Here is a 20729-nt window from a genome sequence, read left to right as displayed (position 1 = left end):
CAGACCGGGAAAGGGTAGCGCTGACGCTGATTCAGAATTACTTGATAAGATAATGGCTATGTGGGAAACGATATGGGAACATGATTGTAGCGGGTGATCTCAATTTACCAAATGTCAACTGGGAAGGTAATGCGAACGACAGGAAGCATGGCCAACAAATGGCCAATAAGTTAATATGGGAGGGGCAGCTGATTCAGAGAGTGATGAAACCAACTAGAGGGAAGATTATTCTGGATGTGGTGCTAGTACAGGGTGTGGCAGAAATGCCTGATGAATTTCAGACGTACATAACTCAACAAGCCATTCATAATTTTGTTGCGCAGTTTAAAAGAGCAGGGTTTGATATTTATGTCACATACAGTAGATTGGAGCAAACCAAAGGTCATATTGGCCACAGCTTTCAAAGAGGTGTTACTGTCGTGGTGCGCGGTCTTGTCCTTGGCCTTGGAGAACATGTGCATCGTGAAATTACAAAGTATTTATCTTCTTAAGAACATCTTAATAAGTACCTTGTTTTACCTAAAATCTAAGCGAATTTAAAAATTCAAATAAATTAAAATCAATGTGGATGGTTGAATGGAGTGGTGAAATGGGAGGGCAAATGGATTTACTTATTTTAGCCTATTTTAAAACTATACCTATTCATTTGAACAGATGTTATAAAAAATGTTTTTGTTTCCAGCACTTTTTTCACTATGGTATGTGATATTCTGCTTGTGTATAGTCACATATACAGAGCATTTAATATACCTCTCTCCCACGTAGAACGAGAAAAAGAACTGCTCTTTATCCGTAAACAAGCCCAATATAACGGTTCTGGACTTAATACGGTAAATAAAATAATCAGAAAATTCAAAAAAACGTTTCATACTAATTTAACACCTGAAATAAAGGAGAAAGATAAATATGCCAGGTTCACTTTCAACAATCCTAATATATATGCAGTAACAAATTTGTTCAGAAAACATAACTATAAGATTGCGTATTCAACCAGTAATAATACTAAGCAAAATTTTTTTAACTACAACAGTGTTAATTCCCTAGGTAAAGACAAACATTTCGATTCAGGGGTTTACAAATTAAAATGTCATCAATGCAAAAAATCTTCTGTCGGGCAAAGTGGATGCAGTTTTATGGTAAGATACTTAGAGCACGTCAACGACGAGAAGCATAAAAAATTTTCCTCGATGGGCCAACATACGAGTGCAACCGGTCATCAGTTCGCCACTATAGAGCAAGATTTGACAATATTACGTAAAACAAATAAAGGTGGTCTTCTAAATACACTAGAAAATATATATATTTATTTAGATCAACAAAGTAATCAGGATAATAACCTGAATGATATAATTGATGATAGGAACCTTTTATACAAAGATATTATCACTTCTGGAAGCATTAGGCATTAAAAACAATACAGACAAGAAAAGAAAGAAAATGAACAAACTTCCGTCCTCCCGCATACCTCTTCCCCCTACCCCTTCTTCTAAAGCCGAAACCGTGACCGTAAGCAACATGCCTCCTCTCCTCTCCACTCCACAGCCTTGCCTCCCCTGAAGGTGGATCAAGCTTTGGAACACACACATCTTCATTTCACAAGATGGAAGGCTGTATCAGCTGTTGCTCTTCCAAGGACACAGTAGTTTTTGTCAACAACAACAACGTATGAAACCACTCCTTTATATACTAGGTTTCCTTGTGCAGAGTTAAAACAACTTTTAAAAGCAATCCCCCATTTTATTTCAATTCAGATTTCAGGGAAGCTCTTTTAATAATATGACAGCAATCAGCTTCAGGGATCCTGAATTAATTGAATTCAAGGGACACTTTTATAAAAATTAAAACAAACAACATTCGTTTTTGGCCATCTCAACTCTATTCACGTAAATATTCAGTTCACCATGGAAATCGAAGTAAACGGAAAACTACCGTTCCTGCATGTCCTAGTAAAACGCAACATCACTGGGACTCTGAGTCACGCAGTATACAGGAAACCCACACACTCACAGAACAGGTACCTGCACGCCTCGTCTCATCACCACCCATCACAAAAGCAGGCTGTCCTAACATCACTGGTTAACAGGGCCATAGCGATATCAGACGCAGAGCACCTTGAGGAAGAGTAAGAACACCTCACGAGAACCCTCAGGGAAAATGGCTACTCGCTCAATAACATCCGACGAATCTTTAGAAAATCAGAAGAGAACAAAGAAAAGGCTGCCGTAGGAGAAAACAATGGGAAAGAAAAACTGACCCGCCCGAAAACAGCAATACTGCCATTCATTAAAAACACTACGGACAGGATCGGCAAGATACTGGACAAATACGACATAAAAACCATCTATAAACCACACTGGAAGCTAGCCCGTTATCTACCACCAGTAAAAGACACAATAGAATTACAGGCTCCTGGAGTATATCACACTGAATGTAGCTGTGGAGCGTGTTATGTTGGTGAAGCAAAACGTCTGATCTCCACCCGCCTAAAAGAACATATCCGTCACACCAAGAACCAAAACACCGATATTTCAGCAGTAGCCAAGCATTCCTACGAAACAAGGCATGGAATATCATTTGACAAGACCAAGATCCTAGAGGTTATCTCTTGGAAACTGGAAAGGAAAATCCACGAGGCTATCGAAATCAAGAAATGTCTGAACAATATTAATTTAGAAGAAGGATATAAAATCAGTAATTCTTGGATGCCTATCATTCATAATTTAAACCATACAGACCACAACAAAAACACGCAGGCCGAAACTCCAATTACATAACAGCGCGGGCAAGCCTCACTACCTGGCTGTGTCACATACCTTCCAGAATTCTCACGAGACAGCCAGGGGGCTTAAGTCACCCAGAAAGGCTAGGATATAAAAGACCAGGACCACTCTTGTAGTGTGACTGCTGCCTGGAAGACTGACTACCTCAGATCGAATAGGGGTATTTCAGTCGCTTTGACAAAGAATACTGCAATGAATTTGAAACGTCAGCAAACTGTACGTGATGTACAGACAACAACAACAACAACATGGTTCAACCTGGAAAATAAACTAAATAAACATCAGCTTATTTTGTTTGGCCATAAATTTAGTAACAATTTTTTTTTAATCTGAAAATGTTTAAGAACTGCAAAATTTTAGGAAAATTATGAGTTAACTAGCATTACCTGCGGCCTTGCTCGCATGGATTTTGTGATTTGATAAAAGTAATCTTTATCTGATACTGCAATAAGACATTATCTAAAAATCCCTAAAATATAAAAACTCACCAAAAAAATTGAGTTTCATTTACCCCAGAACTTTTTTATAAACCACGTTTGTGGAATTGCCTTTTGGGGGTTAATATGTCCATGCTACTGGCAGAGCTAACTCTGGAACATGTGAAACAGTCCCCTCTCAACTTTAAAATAAAAATGTACGTGTTTCTTTATTTTTAAAGGAGATTCCTAATACCTATTTCCATGTCGCTATGATCTTCAGTTTTTGAGATATAAGTATCCCCATAAAAAGAATTCAACCCCTTTATTACCCCCCGCCCCCCCCACTCCCCAAGTGGATTTTCTGAAACAAAAAAAAAAAAAAAAACATGTTTCTTCATTTTTAAAGGAAATTCCAAAAAAACAATTTTCACGTCTGTAACATGTTGAGATATACTCATTTTAAAATCTCACCTGTTTCTTGAATCCTTTTCACCCCACTTAAATGGATTTTTCAAAATAAAAAACAAAAAAACATGTTTCTTCACTTTTAAAGGAGATTCCAAATACAAATTTTCACGCCTGTAACATCTTCAGTTTTTGAGATATACGTATCCTCATTAAAGAATTCAACCAATTTTTCAGTCCTTTTCACAGCTCCCCTAAAGTGGTTTTTACAAAAACAGAAAGATAAATGTTTGTTTATTTTTAATACTCATTTTTAAAAATTCACAGTTTTCACTTCTTTTAGTCCCCTTAATTGGATTTTTCTAAAACAAAAAAATGTGTGATTCTTAACTTTTAATGGAGATTCCAAATACCAATTTTTACATCTGTAGCACATTAAGTTTTTGAGATATACTTATTTTAAAAATTCATCCCCTTTTTCAATTATTTTCACCCCCCTTAAGTGGTTTTTCCAAAAACAAAAAATATGTGTTTCTTTATTTTTAAAGGAGATTCCATGTACCAATTTTAATGCCTGTAAAATCTTCACTTTATGCGATACAAGTACCCTCATAAAAAGGATTCAACCCATTTTTCACTTATTTTTACACCTTTAAACGGATTTTCAGAAAACAAAAAATACAAAAATACGTGTTTATTTTGAAAGCTATTTATGTTCCGTGCTTGCCTTACCTGTCATCAACCAAGTACAAAATACCTATCAATCGGTGGATTGTCAGAGGCCTGCTATTCGGAGCAAGAGCCACCCTCCAAAGTCAGACATCGATGAACCTTCCTAAAAAATTTGAAAGTTCCATTCTGCAAGTTAGCAAAATAGTAGTACAGATACTGAGGGTCACTCTGCAAATCATTCATTTCCATCTATACCTGAGAACGTGACGAACATTCCTCCCCCACTAACCCTGGAAAATAGAAGATAACAGCATTAACGATTAAATTTTCATTTTTTGATATTTTTAGGACGGATGATTTATTTCTTTAATAAATCTATCTGCTCTCTCACATAATTAACGCACTTTTCTGACGAAAAATACAGGCAAAAACTTCGGATGTGTACATTATTCGAGGAATTTAGATATTTTAAAAAATAATTACAATTCATTTATATTTAAAAGATATATATCAAATATAATATACGTGCAATTGGTTCAACTCATTTGTGGTTAATCATCATTTGGCGTAAAATTCTGGCGTGAGATTTTTTCTGGAAAGTTAAATAGATTACATCAGGTAAGTTGGACATGTGGGTTTGAGTACCGACACTGGAAAATATTCTTCCTGTTGCGAGCTGACAGTACAACCTGAAGTGAAATAAACATCTATATATATAAAATAAGAGTTTTGTCTATACATTGCTCAGAATTTGAAAAGAATGGTATTTCTGTATCAGCCATGTCCACAGTAACAAGGAAATGCAATTTTTACTTTTCTGTAATTTCTGTCTGTCTGTCTATCTGTCTGTCTATCTATCTATCTATCTATCTGTATGTATGTACACACATCACTACAAAACAGCTGAAGAGAATTTAATAAAAATCGGTATGCAAAGTCGGGGAATAAGTCACTACAATCTAGGCCATACATAATTTTATTCACGCTGATTGAAATGGTAGTTTAGGGGAAGGCCTAAAATTTAATTTTCAAATATTTATGTAATTAATGGTTCTATCTTAATGAAAATTAGTATGCAAAGTTGGGGAATAAGTTGCTACAATCTATGCTATAAATAATTTTGTTCACGCTGAGTGAAATGGTAGTTTAGAGGCAGGCCAAAAATTTAATTCTTAAGTATTCACGTTATTAGTGGTCAAATCTCATTGAAAATTTGTATGCAAAATCGGAGAATGAGCCACTAAAATCTAGGCTATACATAATTTTATTCACGCTCAGTGAAATGGTAGTTTGGGGAAGGCCTAAAATTTAATTCTCAAATATTTATATTATTAGTGGTCGTATCGATAAATACTACATAACGAAAGTATATACAATTAAATATCCGACTAATTATGTCTTATACATTTTTACCGTACCGGCTATGATAACACAGATATTCACGAATTAGTATTTTTGTTGCTAAGTCCATATCAACTCCGAGCCACGAGAAAATGGGGAAACAGAATTTAATGAAAATCGGTATATAGAGACGGGGAATAAGAAGCTACATTCTAAGCTATAAACAATTTTATTCAAACTGGATTAAAATGTAGTTTAGGGGAAGGCGCCTAAAATTTGATTTTTATATACCTATGTTGTTGGTCCTATCGAAAAGTACTAGATAACAAAAATTACAGATAATACAGTTTCCAATCATGTATATTTTATTCAGTTTTACCGTACCAACTATGATAGGAGTGGTATTTCAAAGTATGAAGAAAACTAAATGTGAAGGCCTACAATATCGAAAGCGCATAACATTGGTGAACAATAACATTACATTGACCACTGTTTGTGGCGGTGTTCTTTGTCTCTTATGCTGCCTCTCAACTCCGATAGATGGGATTACTGCTGCGTACCGAGTATAATAGCCTGACTGATTACTGGCGGAAAATAGCTGGGGAGTTAGAAAACTTTCTTCTTTAGCATGCCATTCCTCTGGTTCATACATTTTCTGATACAGCTGGTACGTAACACACCGGTTCATAATAGTATTCCAGCTGTTCGATCCCCACTCTGACGCGCTGTTTTGAATGAGCAGTGTGCATACTTATGGCAGAGGCTCACTTTAATAGTAGTAGTAGTGGTAGTAGTATGGCTTGGTCTAGAACAACAATTTAGGCCTATTTCAAATTATAGCACCACAATTCACTAAATGACTCAAAATTCAACCCTGAAAAGAGCCGTTTTTAAGCTTCTTCCTCTTGACTTTTATTAAATTCTACATTCATTTTATTCGAAATTAGCAGTGAAGAGTGGGTTTCTTCTCTGGCTTGGAGGAGAAATTTGCCTGCAAGTCAGATAGATTTTTCCGCCGCCAGTGCATTAAATTAATATTTACCGACTCATCGTGTAGTCCTAGGAAACAGATTAGTAAAAGGGCATGGTTTTTGCCCTGGGAGTCTCCACTATTCGACCTCTTTCCCGCCGAAAAGAAGACGAAGTGTGTTCACGGATCACGGCTGTCTGCGGCTTGGTCATCCCCCAGCTCTGAAACTTTGGACTGTAATATCAGGAGCTTAGACCTGTTCGTTAAAAGTGAGAAAATGTGTGGTTTGTGATTTGATCGCGTATTTTATATGAAAGCATTGCTTTTAACTGCGCCATTCCTACTGATATCATTGTAATGTTTGTTCATTTCAGTTGGGAAAACCAGTAAGACACTCTTTCTGAGGATGTAAAAAGGCAGGTGGAGAGAGTGTCTAACCATTAAAATGAAAGCTTCCCAACCTGATTGTGACTGATGGTATGCAAGCAGTGTGCATTACAGTGAAAATTCCCTAACTCAGTCTTCATATGAGAAAATGTGTTTGGTGATATCGCTGTCGCGTTTCTAGGGTAACGTTAAGAGCTTTGCAATTTAATACATTCTTGCTCATAACGTGTACACTACCTAACCTAGAATTATGTTTAAAGCAGTCTTCTCGGTACAGACCATGAAGGCCCTGGGAGGGGTGGAAGATAAAGGTTTCCACTATCCGTAACCTTGGTACTTCATGGGGTAGAGTGGTTAGCTCTACGTCCGGCTGCCTTTTCCCCCAGGAATTAACCTGGTACTCATTTTTTGTGTAGGCTGAGTGAATCTCAGGGCCATATGCACCTCTGGAAGTGGAAATCTCATTTCTTAAATTCTACGACTTCCTGATGGGGATTCGAACCCACGTCCTTCCGGGTGAACCGAGCACGCCTTTACCGCCTCGGCCAGGCAGCCCCCTTGAATTGTGTATGCAATGTAGAATTCCGTAGCGAAGCACGGGTACATCAGCTAGAGTACTAATAAAAGTACAATTCATGTAAGTACATAATAATGACTTGCTGGCAAAAAAAAAAAAACTGTCCAACACGAGAAGGGCTGGGCATATTTCCCCAAATCTTTTGTATCCAATCTTGTACGAGTGACGTGCCCATCCACCCCTTTTCTTGGATATGAACATGGATTCCTCGCGGAAATTTTACTTTAGGCATTGTTTTTCGCGAGCCTCTGTGACTTGGCGGTAGCGCGCTGGCATCTCATCGCTGGGTTCCATGGTTCAAATCCTGGTCAGTCCCATGTGATATTTGTGCTGGACAAAGCGGAGGCGGGACAGGTTTTTCCCTGTCATATTTCATTCCAGCAACACACCCCAATATCATTTCATTTCATCTTTCATTCATTAATCATTGTCCCAGAGGAGTGCGACAGGCTTCGGCAGCCGGCACAATTTCTATCCTCACTGCTAGATGGGGGCTTCAATCATTCCATTCCTGACCCGGTCGATTGACTGGAAACAGGCTGTGGATTTTCTTTTTTTCTTCATTGCCGTCACCTCTTACAGCAAGCACTGGATAGCATTGTTCTTTTCTCGCTTCCAGTAGCGCGTACGATAACACACTGTCCCTTTCTTATCGACTGTTCGACGTTGTGGCATAAGGAAACTGATTGGTGTCTGACCTGTGGTTCCTATTTGGGAGAGCAAATATTCCTTCACTTTATGCTTCTCAATCACAAAACAATGAAAATAAATCACTTTTTGGTGGAAAAAAAAAACACAACTCTAAATTGGAGTCATTCGACATTTTGTGGCATAATTGTGTTCTTTATTGAAGAGAAAATCCATTTCTCTTCTCTGATTCCATGTGCAGCAGCTATTTCTCGTCCTTTAAAATACAGAATTTCATGAGAAATGGCTTATCCAACGTAGCATAACAAAATCACATATGTAAGCAGATCCTCCTCTACTTTTGGAAACTTGCTGCTTTTTGGTTTGCGATCTGCTTTGCGAGACTTGTTGGTCGCTTGAAGTGCATCGCAGTAGCGCACATTGCATTCAGACATTGAATACTTGCGGCCCACTGCCCCATTCCTGTATGTTTCGGCGTAACTGATCACAGCGAGTTTATATGATGTAGTATTAGTCGAATACTTCCTCAATGTGGACTTACAAACAATTTTGAGATCACAGAAAATGCATGTCCCGTACCCGAAACACTCATAAAATAAGTTTGTACCAGACTGGAATAGAGTGTCACTAGTCACTACTGCGCAGACTTTCTCAATGAACTAGTACAGTGGTATTTCCTACTAACTGATAACAGCACGTTGCCAGTATTTGGAATGCCCAGTTTTGCAATAGGAAGGCTGCTACTCGAGTAGTTTACATCTTTATTTCAAAATGCATCTGGAGCTGCATGATGGATGTTCGAGGAAGTGGGTGCGACAAATACGTGAACATTTCTTTTTCTCCACTTTGGACCCAAAAATATACGGGTGCGTAAATTATTCAAGGGCGATAATTATGTGGGAAAATGCGGTACTTATTTTAAAAATTCATACCTCTTTTCACCCCCTTAGTGACGGAATATCCCAAAATCCTCCCTTAGTGAGCACCTACACTCTAATAAAAATGTATTCCCACAGTTTCATTTCTTTATGTCCAGTAGTTTTGGCTCGGCGATGATGAATCAGTCAGTCAGGACATGTTATTTTATATATGCAGATGAGTGTTGTAAATTATGTTTTAGTATTTTCTATAGCCAAACATCTAGCTTTTGTAAAATATAAATGAATACTGCAAACCTGATAAATTTTAGGGGAATGAATTATGATTTTATGTTAGAAATTAAAGTGTTCCACTTTAGTGTTGGCTACTGAATGCATGATTCGAAGCAGTGTATCGATTCATTCAGTGTACGAGTGAATCGATTCACAGGAACAACGAGCTCACGGCACACGATTCAGCTTACTCCCAGCAGACAGTGCTGAGTGGCGCACTCACTGGACGTTGACGGGGAGCCGAGCTTCCGCTGCAGCGAGGCAGTGAATCATGGCACATCGAAAGAATCATGAACGAGCGCAGCTCAGTGAGACACAAGATACACATGGCTCCTTATCGGCTCACTGGACACTGGCGGAGAGCCGAGCTTCCACTGCAGCGAGACATACAGTGAGCCATGGCACACCGAATCGTGAAATGAGCACGACTCAGTGAGACACAAAATACACACGGCTCCTTATCGGCTCACTGGACACTGGCGGAGAGCCGAGCTTCCGCTGCAGCAAGACATACAGTGAGCCATAGTACACTGAAATAATCGTATGCTATAATGGACTCTCGAGCTCAGCTCATTTGAAAATAATACCCATTTTCATTCACTGTCCTCTTCTTACAGGGAGGTTTAAATAATAGATGGATTTATTTGCAGTGTTACAAAGGTAGTCAAAAAACACAATTTTGAAGTAGCTAGTAAGTAGGTAGGCTATTAGGTTATACTATTTATTAGTTTAATTAATATTAGTATTATAACTCAGTTGACATTTGACAATTAAACTCGACTCTAGCCTGCCCTATGACTATGAGTCATGTTCATGACCACTCAAAAGTACCTGTTTTATGTTGAGAAGAACGGCTCAGTATTCCCTCAGTTCATATGTCACATCGTTGCACAAGACTTCAATCATATGTGGACGGACGCAATAACTTAACCAACAGTATGTTGAATCAGAAAACCAGCGGGCTACTGTATATCTCGGGTAGCCTATACAAAATATGACGATTTTAAAAAATCATCAGCTGATAGAAAAATTCATATTTTTAAAAATGACTTAGCGAGTTGTCGTGCGGTTAGTATCTCGTAGCTATGTGCTTGAATTCGGGGGATGGTGGGTTCGAATCCATTAATGGCAGCCGTTAAGATGGTTTTCCGTACTTTCCCCATTTTCACACCAGGAAATGCTGGGACTGTACCTTAATTAAGGCCATGGCTGCTACCTTCCTAATCCCAGACCTTTCCCATCCTGCGTTGCTGGAAACCTTCGATGTATTAGAGTGACTAGCATTTTTTTCTAAAAAAGGAGTTCATAGTATGATGACCAGATGGCAGCTGCGAGCACTGAATGCTGTTGCTGCTGTCTTACCAGCACATACTACACAGATGCAGTAGGAGCGATGACTAGTGTGCCGTGAATCGGATCACTGTATCGATTCAGTAACGTGAACGGAATCAAATGAATCGAATGTCCCATCACTATTCCAATTTTTTTGCCAGTCGATGTATTTTAAAAATATAATCAACCTTCCATTGTTTATAATTATATTTTTTCTACTTTCTGGCCTTTTTCCCAATTCATTAGAGTCAGCAACTGATTTTGATTTGGCCCAGTATTATGGTTGGATGCCCTACCTGATGTGCGTTTCTGTGGTGGTTGATAGAGTGATGGTGGTGTATGTAAATGAAGAAATGTATTTTAAGACAATAACAAACATCCACTCCTCAAGCCAAATGAATTAACCATACACAGTTAAAATCCCCAGCCCAGTCAGGAATCGAACCCAGGGCCCTCTGAACCGAAGGCCAGTTTGCTGACCATTCAGCCAAAGAGCCAGACTTTTATAATTATATACCATCTAATGAAATTAAAAGCAAACAAACAAACAAACAAACAAACAAACAAACCTGATTTTATTCTTGCATTGTAACAACTCTGTTTCACAGTTTGCCAGTTTTGAGCGCAATAACGTTAATTCAGACTTGAGGGTCTTTTCCTGTTGCCGAACAATTTCACTTTCCTCTTCTACACTGGTCAGCATTCGTAACTAGACAAAACAGAATGTTGTATTCAGTATCTGAATAAAGATGAACAAGAATACAATATCAGCAATAAATGATATCCTTAAGGTTAAGGGATGGAGGGTAGGGGAGAATGAGTAAAATAATTACATTCAGCTTACTTAAATTTTACTTGAATATATACAGTATGTTAAAAGCCACATTCGAGTTTCATTCAATGTACTCCAATGTCAAAAAGCGAAGCCACAACAGCTCAGAAACCTCCAACTACGAGTCTGCCTACCATAAAGCAACAAGAAGAAGTGAATGATCCAGTATTTTGACAGATTTCTATCATCTGTGCCATTTCCAGATTTGAAGCAACTAATCATCATAATCTCTCTCCAACCCAAAGGTTGGTGGACAAAACAGAAGTAGTGTATTGACTGTTTTCTTTCAACCAATAGTTTGGTTTCATGATAGGGTTTTCCTTGTCTGATGCTATCGAGGAATGCTGTACTAGATCTTCCTTTGGGTATTCTGTATTTAACATATCCTTCTAATAACGTGGTGCACCAATTGGAATGTCTTTTTAGGCTGCTAATAAGAAGTTCAGTTTTTCCTTTCTCAATGGTATCAACGAGGCTGAACCTATCTTGTATTAGAAGAAGTATATAGCCTATGGTATTCAGATGGCAGTAGATTTTCCTTTAAATGGTTACTTCAATTGTGCTAAACTGGTAGCAATTTCCTTTTGACATCCTCCATCTTGAAATCTCTCTATTAAATATAAATATAAATAATAATGACTAATGGAATTTGGGAGCCATAAATATACAAATAAATAATTCTTAAACTTTGCCGGCTGTTGAAACTCATCTTCAGGGTCGTTGCCTTGTGACAAGAAGATCTGAATCACTTGATACCTAAAAAATTAATATTGGAAAAGGAGTCCATCTGGTAATTTCCCCCACCCATAGAAATTAAACAGAATATATATTAATCTCATACAATATACTTAGTCAATTAAACCTGTATTTACCTAGAAATCCGAGCAGAGCTCGTCGTGATACACCCTTGAACATATATAACAAAATAAAGAGAATATTGATATAAATAATAAATGTCTTAATTTATGAAATAACTCTCTCTCAATAACTGGTACTCAGTTTATTCCGCAACGCAAAATATTCACACGCAGTCATGACTCATTTTTCAAGAATGGACTCCACTTTGCTGATGGCGTTGGTATAGTTTGAAAAGGCCCAACACGTTACCTTACGTAGACTCTCCGTAGAATTATATATGGCTAACATTCATAACCATAGAATGTTGTTACACTCCAGCATCTTTCTCCCTGGTTCCTTCAACAGCAGATCTCGAACTCCCAACATGGCATGGGACATCTTCCCACAACTCGTACAAAACACCTCTCCGATTACCACCAGTATCACATCTGCACACTGCAAGCTGCAACTTCCAACTCTCGACGCGTGCTTGCACCACACTAGCCCAAGCCAACACAACAGCATCTTAAAATAGCCCAGTTCCTGGAATTTTCCACCTCAGCTCCGTCAACACGTAAACCCCCGCTCGGAGACTCGTCACGTACACAACCGGGAGATAAACTGAGTGATCGAAACACACTAGTCCCAAATAAAATATAGAGAGTATCCATAATAACGAGAGTTCCAAAAAGAGTTACTAAGCCGCGACGGCTAAATACACACATAAATGAAATATACACATGAATAAATAATAATAATAATAATAATAATAATAATAATAATAATAATAATAATAATAATGACAATAATAATAATAATAATATCTGACCGGGGTTTATCAGGTTACAATCTGATGTTATGAGACTGTGTAGATAAGTAAACGATTTTACTTGCTGCAACTTCTGACCAGATGTCAAGCCTTTTGATTATCATTGCAAGTGCATTTCTAACTTCGGTTTCCTTTTCATGAATTTTCATATTACAGAATTGCTTCTACTTCTTGTTGATAAGTTCTGAGGCCTCTTGGAGGCTATGTTGCCCTTCTGCAACAAGGGCTATCGTGGTAAATTGTACTCCGTTTACATTGAAGCAACTATGATCACTTGTTATTTTGGTAATATTGTGTAATGTATGCAATTTTTATATTATAATTAATAAAATACCATACTGAATAATGATATTTTTCCCAAGAAGAGCTCTAAAAGGGTATGCACAGTGACCACTCATTTTTGCAAATCCTTATAAACTGCCAGGTAGATGCAATGTAAATGTTTTTTAATGTTACATGGTATGTGAACATTTTACAGTTGCAACATATTGCAAAATTAAGTCATTTTACCATTTGTCTTATGTAATTTACATTTTTTTGCCCTAATATCAATGTATTTCACAATTCCTTTTGCAATTTTGGACAAATTTTGCAAAGAAAACTGCAGTATATCACAGAACATCATCCAATAATCATTCATATAGGTTATCAACATACTGAAATTGATTCTTATGCTAACTAGCAATTTTTCATGCATATTACTTGAACCATTTAGTGCCAGGAGCCTATACTTCATGTTCAGACTTGATCTGAATTTTTTAAACAGTCATTTATTTTCAAAAAAATTCCCAGGAAGTAATTATTATTCAATTTCACCGACTGTGCAGTGTGCATATTACCTTTCCCATTGTGAAATACACAGCGTTCTGCCCCAATGTGCTCATCAATGTTTTATTTTTGCATATACAAATATATTTGGGTGTAACTTGAAGTATAATATACAGTGGAGTCCTGTTAGTACGTTAACATGTTTTCCCTTATAGGACATCAAATTTACAAGTTCCGGTCCCAAATGCACTAAATATACAATATATATACACACAAAAGGTTGCTTTAGAACATTTACCCACTCCTGCTTACTACATTTAAATTTTGACATCCCACATTTAATATTTTGACCAATTCTTGTGCATTTGTCAGTTCAGATGGACCTGTAGCCAATAACATGCACGCTACTGATGAGCAGTCTGAGACGAGGTCCCAAGATTTCTCGAGACTAGCGCAGGCACTACTTCTCGTGAGAAATTTCGAGAGATCTCAAGAGCGTTGTCCCCGCATTGTGTGGCGAGCAGCGTGTCATAGGCCTACAGGTAGATAGAGCTGAATGTTGTTTGTGCCGAGTATGCGAATAGCCAACCACGGGCCTTCTCCATTCCGTAAATAAGTGTCAACAAGCGACTAGGGCATTCATTTCTTTCACTTCTATCAAGGTCTATTTTGACGCAGTATAACATAATTATACAGGATACGCATTCTGGTTCATGGGTGTATATCGTTATCAGACCCCACATTCAATATCATATGACCACTGCTTTTGTTTACCGATATTTTGGTGACGAAGGAAATAGGAAATAAGTCCTTACAGTATTATAAAGTATGCACATCATAATTAGATACTTCGGTATATGACTGTGCAATGTGTAATTGTGTCTAATTCTATGCGACAACTTTAAGACGATGCCCGAAACCCAACGTAAGTCATGGCTTTCGGTTATTTTGAAGAAATCATATAGCACAGGCCGCTGTGTTGTTTGTTCAAAAGAAGTAAAATATGTCGGCAGAAATACTTCTGGGATGATCTGGCACTTAGAAACACATAATACCGATGAAGGGGAATCGTTACAGAACACTTCCGGCCCGGTCTGCATCACAAAAAGCTACCCTGTCGACAACAAATGTGAGGTATCTGGTAGGTGAACATACTATTTACAGTTATTAACAAATTGTAAGGGTTATTTAGCTAAGATGATGATCATCATCATCATCATCATCATCATCATAATTTCCCTTTATCCAGCTGTAGCCGGGTAGGGGCAAATATGGTTCCTCTTCACTTTCTTCGGTCTTTCCACCACTCCTCCTCCAACACTGTGTCTCAGTCCAGGTTTCTTTCTATAATACTGCGTTGGATTGTGGCCTTCCATCTCAATCGTGGTCGTCCATGGCCTCTCCTTCCTTGCATTTGCATTTCCATCACCTTTTTTGGCATTCTTTCATCACTCATTCGCTTTATGTGCCCAAACCATCTTAGTCAGCTCTTCTATAATCTATCATTCATTTTTTCCACTCCAATTTCTTCCCAGATTTTCTCATTCCTTATTTTGTCTCTTCTACTCTTCTGTATCATACTCCTCAAGAACATTTTGGCTACCTGCATTCGACTCTCATCCTTCTTCGTCATTCTCCAAGTTTCTGCTCCGTAAGTTGTTATGGGTAAGTAATACATCTTGTACATAGTTTCCTTTGCTTCCATTGGCACATCTTTGTCCCATAACATGCTTCTTACACTATGATAAAGACCGCTTCCAGCTTGAATCCTCTTACTAATCTCACCATCCAGTTGAACATTCTCCATTCGCTCCCCAGGTATTTGAATGTCTTCACTACTTCCAGGGGCTTGTCTGCAAGTCTTTCCCTTCTTTCTCCCCTCTAGTGGTAACAAGAGCTGTTTTACGCTTTTCTACACTTATTTTCAATCCACATTCTTCGATCTTCCCATTCACCACATCCAACTGTTCTTGAACCTTCATGTCCTCTTCTCCCTAAATCACAATATTATCTGCAAATAACATGATGTTCATTTCTCTTCCTCAATATGTTGCTTTTGCTGTTCTCATGATGTCATCCATTACTATTGTAAACAAGATTGGCGATAGAACACTTCCCTGTCTCAGCCCACTAGTGATTTTGAACCAACTTGTTCTACCAACTTGTGTTTGCACGCATCTACAACATTCTTTGTACATTGCCATGATCATTTTTATTAATCCCTGTCCAATTCCTTTTTGCACCAGACTGTCCCAAACTTTAGTCCTGGGAACACTGTCATATGCCTTTTCAATGTCAATGAATGTCATCACCATATCATTCCCATACTCCCATTGTTTTTCCATTAGTTGTCCCATAATGAAAATGGGCTCTATTGTTGACCTTCCACTTCTGAAACCAAACTGATTTTCCTATATCTGATTTTGTCCGGCCCCACGGTCTAGGGGGCAACGCGTCCACCTGTCACCCGAGACTAGGGCATCCGCTGGATATTTAGCATTTAGTATTAGTATGCTTTGTATTTTAACTTGTTATAGACCATTTTAATTATGAGGGTCAATTCTGTGTGTTTTAACTTTACTATGTCTGCCTGGCCGAGGCAGTAAAGGCGTGCTCGGTTCGCCCGGAAGGACGTGGGTTCGAATCCCCGTCAGGAAGTCGTAAAATTTAAGAAACAAGATTTCCACTTTCGGAGGTGCACTTGGCCCTGAGGTTCACTCAGCCTACACCAAAAATGAGTACCAGGTTAATTCCTGGGAGCAAAGGCGGCCAGGCATAGAGCTAACCACTCTACCCCATCACGTGCCAAGGTTAACAATGGTGGAAGCCTTTACCTTCCACTCCTCCAAGGGCCTTCATGGCTTGTACGGAGGTGACTTTGCTTTTATGTATCTTTGCATAATGACCCTACTTAGCTGATGATGACATCCATGGATGTTGAAACCGGTACCATATATAAATGAGGTTGTAATCTTAACCAACAACATATCTTGTATTGAAAAGGTGGATCTTGTACAATTTAATTCATTGTTTTGTAATCTCAATTCAATATGGACCAAACATGAAATTTTTGACTTTAAATTTTAAAATAAACTGGAGCATGCTGTCACACATGTTCGGTTTTCTCCACTAGCATTCGGAAACTTGAGTCCAGAGAATGGCTGCTGTTTGTTAACCTTCACATTGCTTCATACTGAATGCTATTTGAGCGATTGGCATCCAGTTGCCTTTATACTCCACCATAGTTGGGACTCTAACTACTTGCAATCGCTGACAAATGCTGTTTAAAACATTGTCTCATTAAATTCTATTGCAGTAGTCTTCACTTCTGATGTCATACAGACATTGATACTGCTCATAAAGTTCTATAAGTTTTAAAACTTGATTTCTATTCAACTCAGATAGTATGAATCTTCCTCTAACTGCAAACAACTGTGAAACTTTTTAACAGGTTTGAACCACGTTCGAGCACCGTCCATTCAGATCATGTCACTTCAGCTAAGGTTAAGCAAATGGTTTAGCCTGGCACGATAACAAGATCTCATTATCACTTTAACAGTGTGTGTGGTTGCGATAGTGTCATCAAAGATTACTTACTTCTACAGTCGAGAGCTCATTATCAGTTTCGCAGTGTGTGTTACGATAGTGTTGTCAAAGATTACTTCTATTCATTCAGTGACAATATCTTGCCTTATGGTGTCAGCGTATTAACTTGGCATTGTGTGTGTTTGCAATGGAGATAAAAAAGTGTGGCAAACAGCGAACAGTTAAAACTGAAAATCCTTCAAGAAGTCTATCATAATCAAAATATAAAGTGTGTGGATTTACCATGAAAGTTAAACTTCCTTCATCAACCTTAAATATGATTGTTAGTAAACGTAAACTGATTGAAGCTGCTTTTGAAGAAGGGAAAAGTTTTAAAAAGAAAATATAATCACTAGGGTCAGTTTCCAGAATTAGAATTTCTGGAGTAGTTTGCGTAAGAGCAAGCTTTAAACGTGCCATTAGACGGTACTATGGTTTGAGCTAAGGCAACACATTTAGCATACGACTTGATGAGTTTAAAGCCTCCAATGGCTACATTGAAAGAGTCAAGAACTGACACTGCTTAGTTTACAGATGCATGGGGGGCAAAGCTGTTGCCTGAATAATGACTCTCCACTGAGCGAAACTTTACAGAAACATGGAAAACATTAAGGCTTCCTGATGATATTTTAAATACAGATGAAGCACAGGTATTTCTTCATCTTCTGCCAGATAAAACTCTGGATTTTAAGAGCGCAAAGTGTCACGGTACCAACTAAATAAGGAAAGGCTTTCAGTTCTCTTGTGCTGTAATGAAAATTAAACCGAGAAATTGGTATCACTTGTTACTGGAAAAACACAGAATCTATGATGCTTGTGTGATCTTTGGCATGCTAGTACACTTCTAATATGAAAGCCAAATGTTTCTAATTTAAGAAATATCACGATTACTTTCTTCCCAGCAAACTGCACAAGTAAGCTACAAGAATAATACAGTACATGAAGCAAAAGTATCATAAGAGGCTGGTGCAGAGAGATTGACTATACTGGAATCAATGATGAGAAAAATCATTGTCTTTAATGCCAAACATTTCATTCAGGCTGCCTGAGATTATATGTAGCAAAACATCATTCGGAACAGCTTCAATGCTTCTAGCTTTTGTCATGTTCTTGGTGTTAACATCACGCTAGATGAGTTTTCTGAAAATGAAGAATGGTGCCAGATAGCAAACATACGTCAATGTTGTTGATTATCTTCCAGTGGATAAAACTATGTCAACAAATGAAATATTTGAAGAACAGAAGGCAGAAGAAGCACCAGTGTAAGATGAAAGTGATGAGCTAGATCCTGTGTCAATTCCTATGGTGTCATAAGTGATGGAGGCAATTGATATAGTGAGGCAACATGTGATGACATAATGACTTTATTAAACAAGACAGACAGTATAATTTTAAATTAAAAACCAACAAAGCAATCAGCCATACATAAGTACCAGTGTAAATATTTGTGTTTGACTGTGAGGTACATATATTATTAGCAGGGCTTGAAAGTTGAAGACTTACAAATTGCCTAAAAAAGACCTGTAAAAAGACTTAAAGATATAAAAAAAGGACCTAAAAACTGGCCGAAAGGATGTAAAAACATTGTCCAATTTACTAAATATTATTAATTATATACTTAATGATGGAATATAATTTTTCAAAAATACAAAATTTTGGTGGTAGGCAACATACAGTGCAAAAATATGTGAAATACTACTTCTTTCAGACATATATTTTTTTAGATTTATTTTTTAGATTAATATACAGTAGAAGTCCGCTAAGGCGAGTACGGCATATAACGAGAACCCCGCAATAACGACAATTTTTGTCTGCCCCTTCAAAATTCCTATATTAAACCGTGTATTACCCTTCAATTACAGCAAGAGTCCTATCACTGACGCATCCGTTATTACGAGCGATTAAGTGCGCACTATTTTTTCCATTACCGATATTTATGCACCCCAGCGATTATGTTGCATGCGATCGATCACCTTTGGTATCGTTTCCTTGCTATGTCCATTAGCGAGTTCTCTCGTCGACATTCAAAGATGATGGAGTCGATTAGTAATACCCGTCGACTGCTGTTCCATAAAGAAAATTCAAAATGAAAGAGTCTTTCGTAATAGATGCGTAAATAGTGTGTCCGATAACAGTTCTTAACTCGTTCAAAATAAAGGCTGATAAACGATCGCTTATTGGTAATTTTAATGCTAAATACTGCAATGAAGTAAGGATGGGATACACCTCAAGATATGGCAGAGGGCATCATCGATTTCCGAGATTAGTTTGTATTTTCTCGTGGCTGTTAAATTACAGAAAGGATAGTATCATGTAAATTTATAGCCACTGGCACCTGAAGTATGTTTACATCATACGTATAGTATAGTTAGGTTAGGATAGGTGACGCTGTTTGAATAAGAAAACTGAAACGTTTGCCACAAACTGCGATCGATCATCTTCGGTACAGTATAGTTTTCTCGCTATGTGCATTGCGAGCTCTTTCATCGACATTCGAAGACGATGTTGGAGTCTATTAGTAATACCCATCGACTACTGCTCTGTAAAGAAAATTCGAAAAGAAAGGGGATAACACATTTTCATAACAAATGCGTATATAACGTATTTTCTTGCATCTAGTTAAATTTCATAAAGGTTATTCCCATGTAAAATTTTAGCAAGGAGGTTATCATTTCTCTACATTCGGAGTTTGAAATATGTTTTCATGATACATATACGGTTAGGTTAGGTGATGCCGTGTGAAGAAGAATACTGAAATGTTTCCCAGAGAAGCCTCTGGAGTGATACCGTATTTTTCCGAATCCAAGACGACGTTTTATTCCTAGAATCTCATGTGAAAAAGCAAGGATCGTATTGCATTTGCGACCAAACAGTAATCAACACCACTGGCAACTACCGCAGTAACCACACTGCTTCTTTTCACCCCCACGCACGAGCGCACACAAAACTCGTTGACAATAAACGACCTCCTCCTTATTATACATCGCTAGCCGCAGCAACCAGTTGTACAGTGCCTATGTGTACCGTCACTGGATTTCAGGAAATAGTGAAGAGAGAATGACGTTCTGTTAGCCTCTACAAAAACGTTTCTCAACTCTGCAGAATGGCATCAAAACATGCGAGCCTTCGAATTCTTAGAAAGGCCGCAGCTACTCAGCAGCAGAGTTATAATGTGTCTTCTGTATCTGACCCTTAG

The 20729-nt window shown here is 38.0% G+C and overlaps 1 protein-coding gene across 3 annotated transcripts in view; it reads right to left on the bottom strand.

Annotated features, from left to right (window-relative positions):
• Positions 1–20729, bottom strand: part of RASSF8 (ras association domain-containing protein 8) — a 280866-nt gene that overhangs the window by 78109 nt on the left and 182028 nt on the right. For all 3 annotated transcript variants that reach the window (XM_067142793.2, XM_067142794.2, XM_067142795.2), the window contains exon 6: positions 11252–11391. In XM_067142793.2, coding sequence (XP_066998894.1) covers positions 11252–11391 — 140 coding nt within the window. The remainder of the gene's footprint in view (positions 1–11251; positions 11392–20729) is intronic.

The sequence above is a fragment of the Anabrus simplex genome, chromosome 3 (genome assembly GCF_040414725.1).
Source record: "Anabrus simplex isolate iqAnaSimp1 chromosome 3, ASM4041472v1, whole genome shotgun sequence".
Classification (NCBI taxonomy): domain Eukaryota; kingdom Metazoa; phylum Arthropoda; class Insecta; order Orthoptera; family Tettigoniidae; genus Anabrus; species Anabrus simplex.
This window is presented reverse-complemented; position numbering and strand designations above follow the sequence as displayed.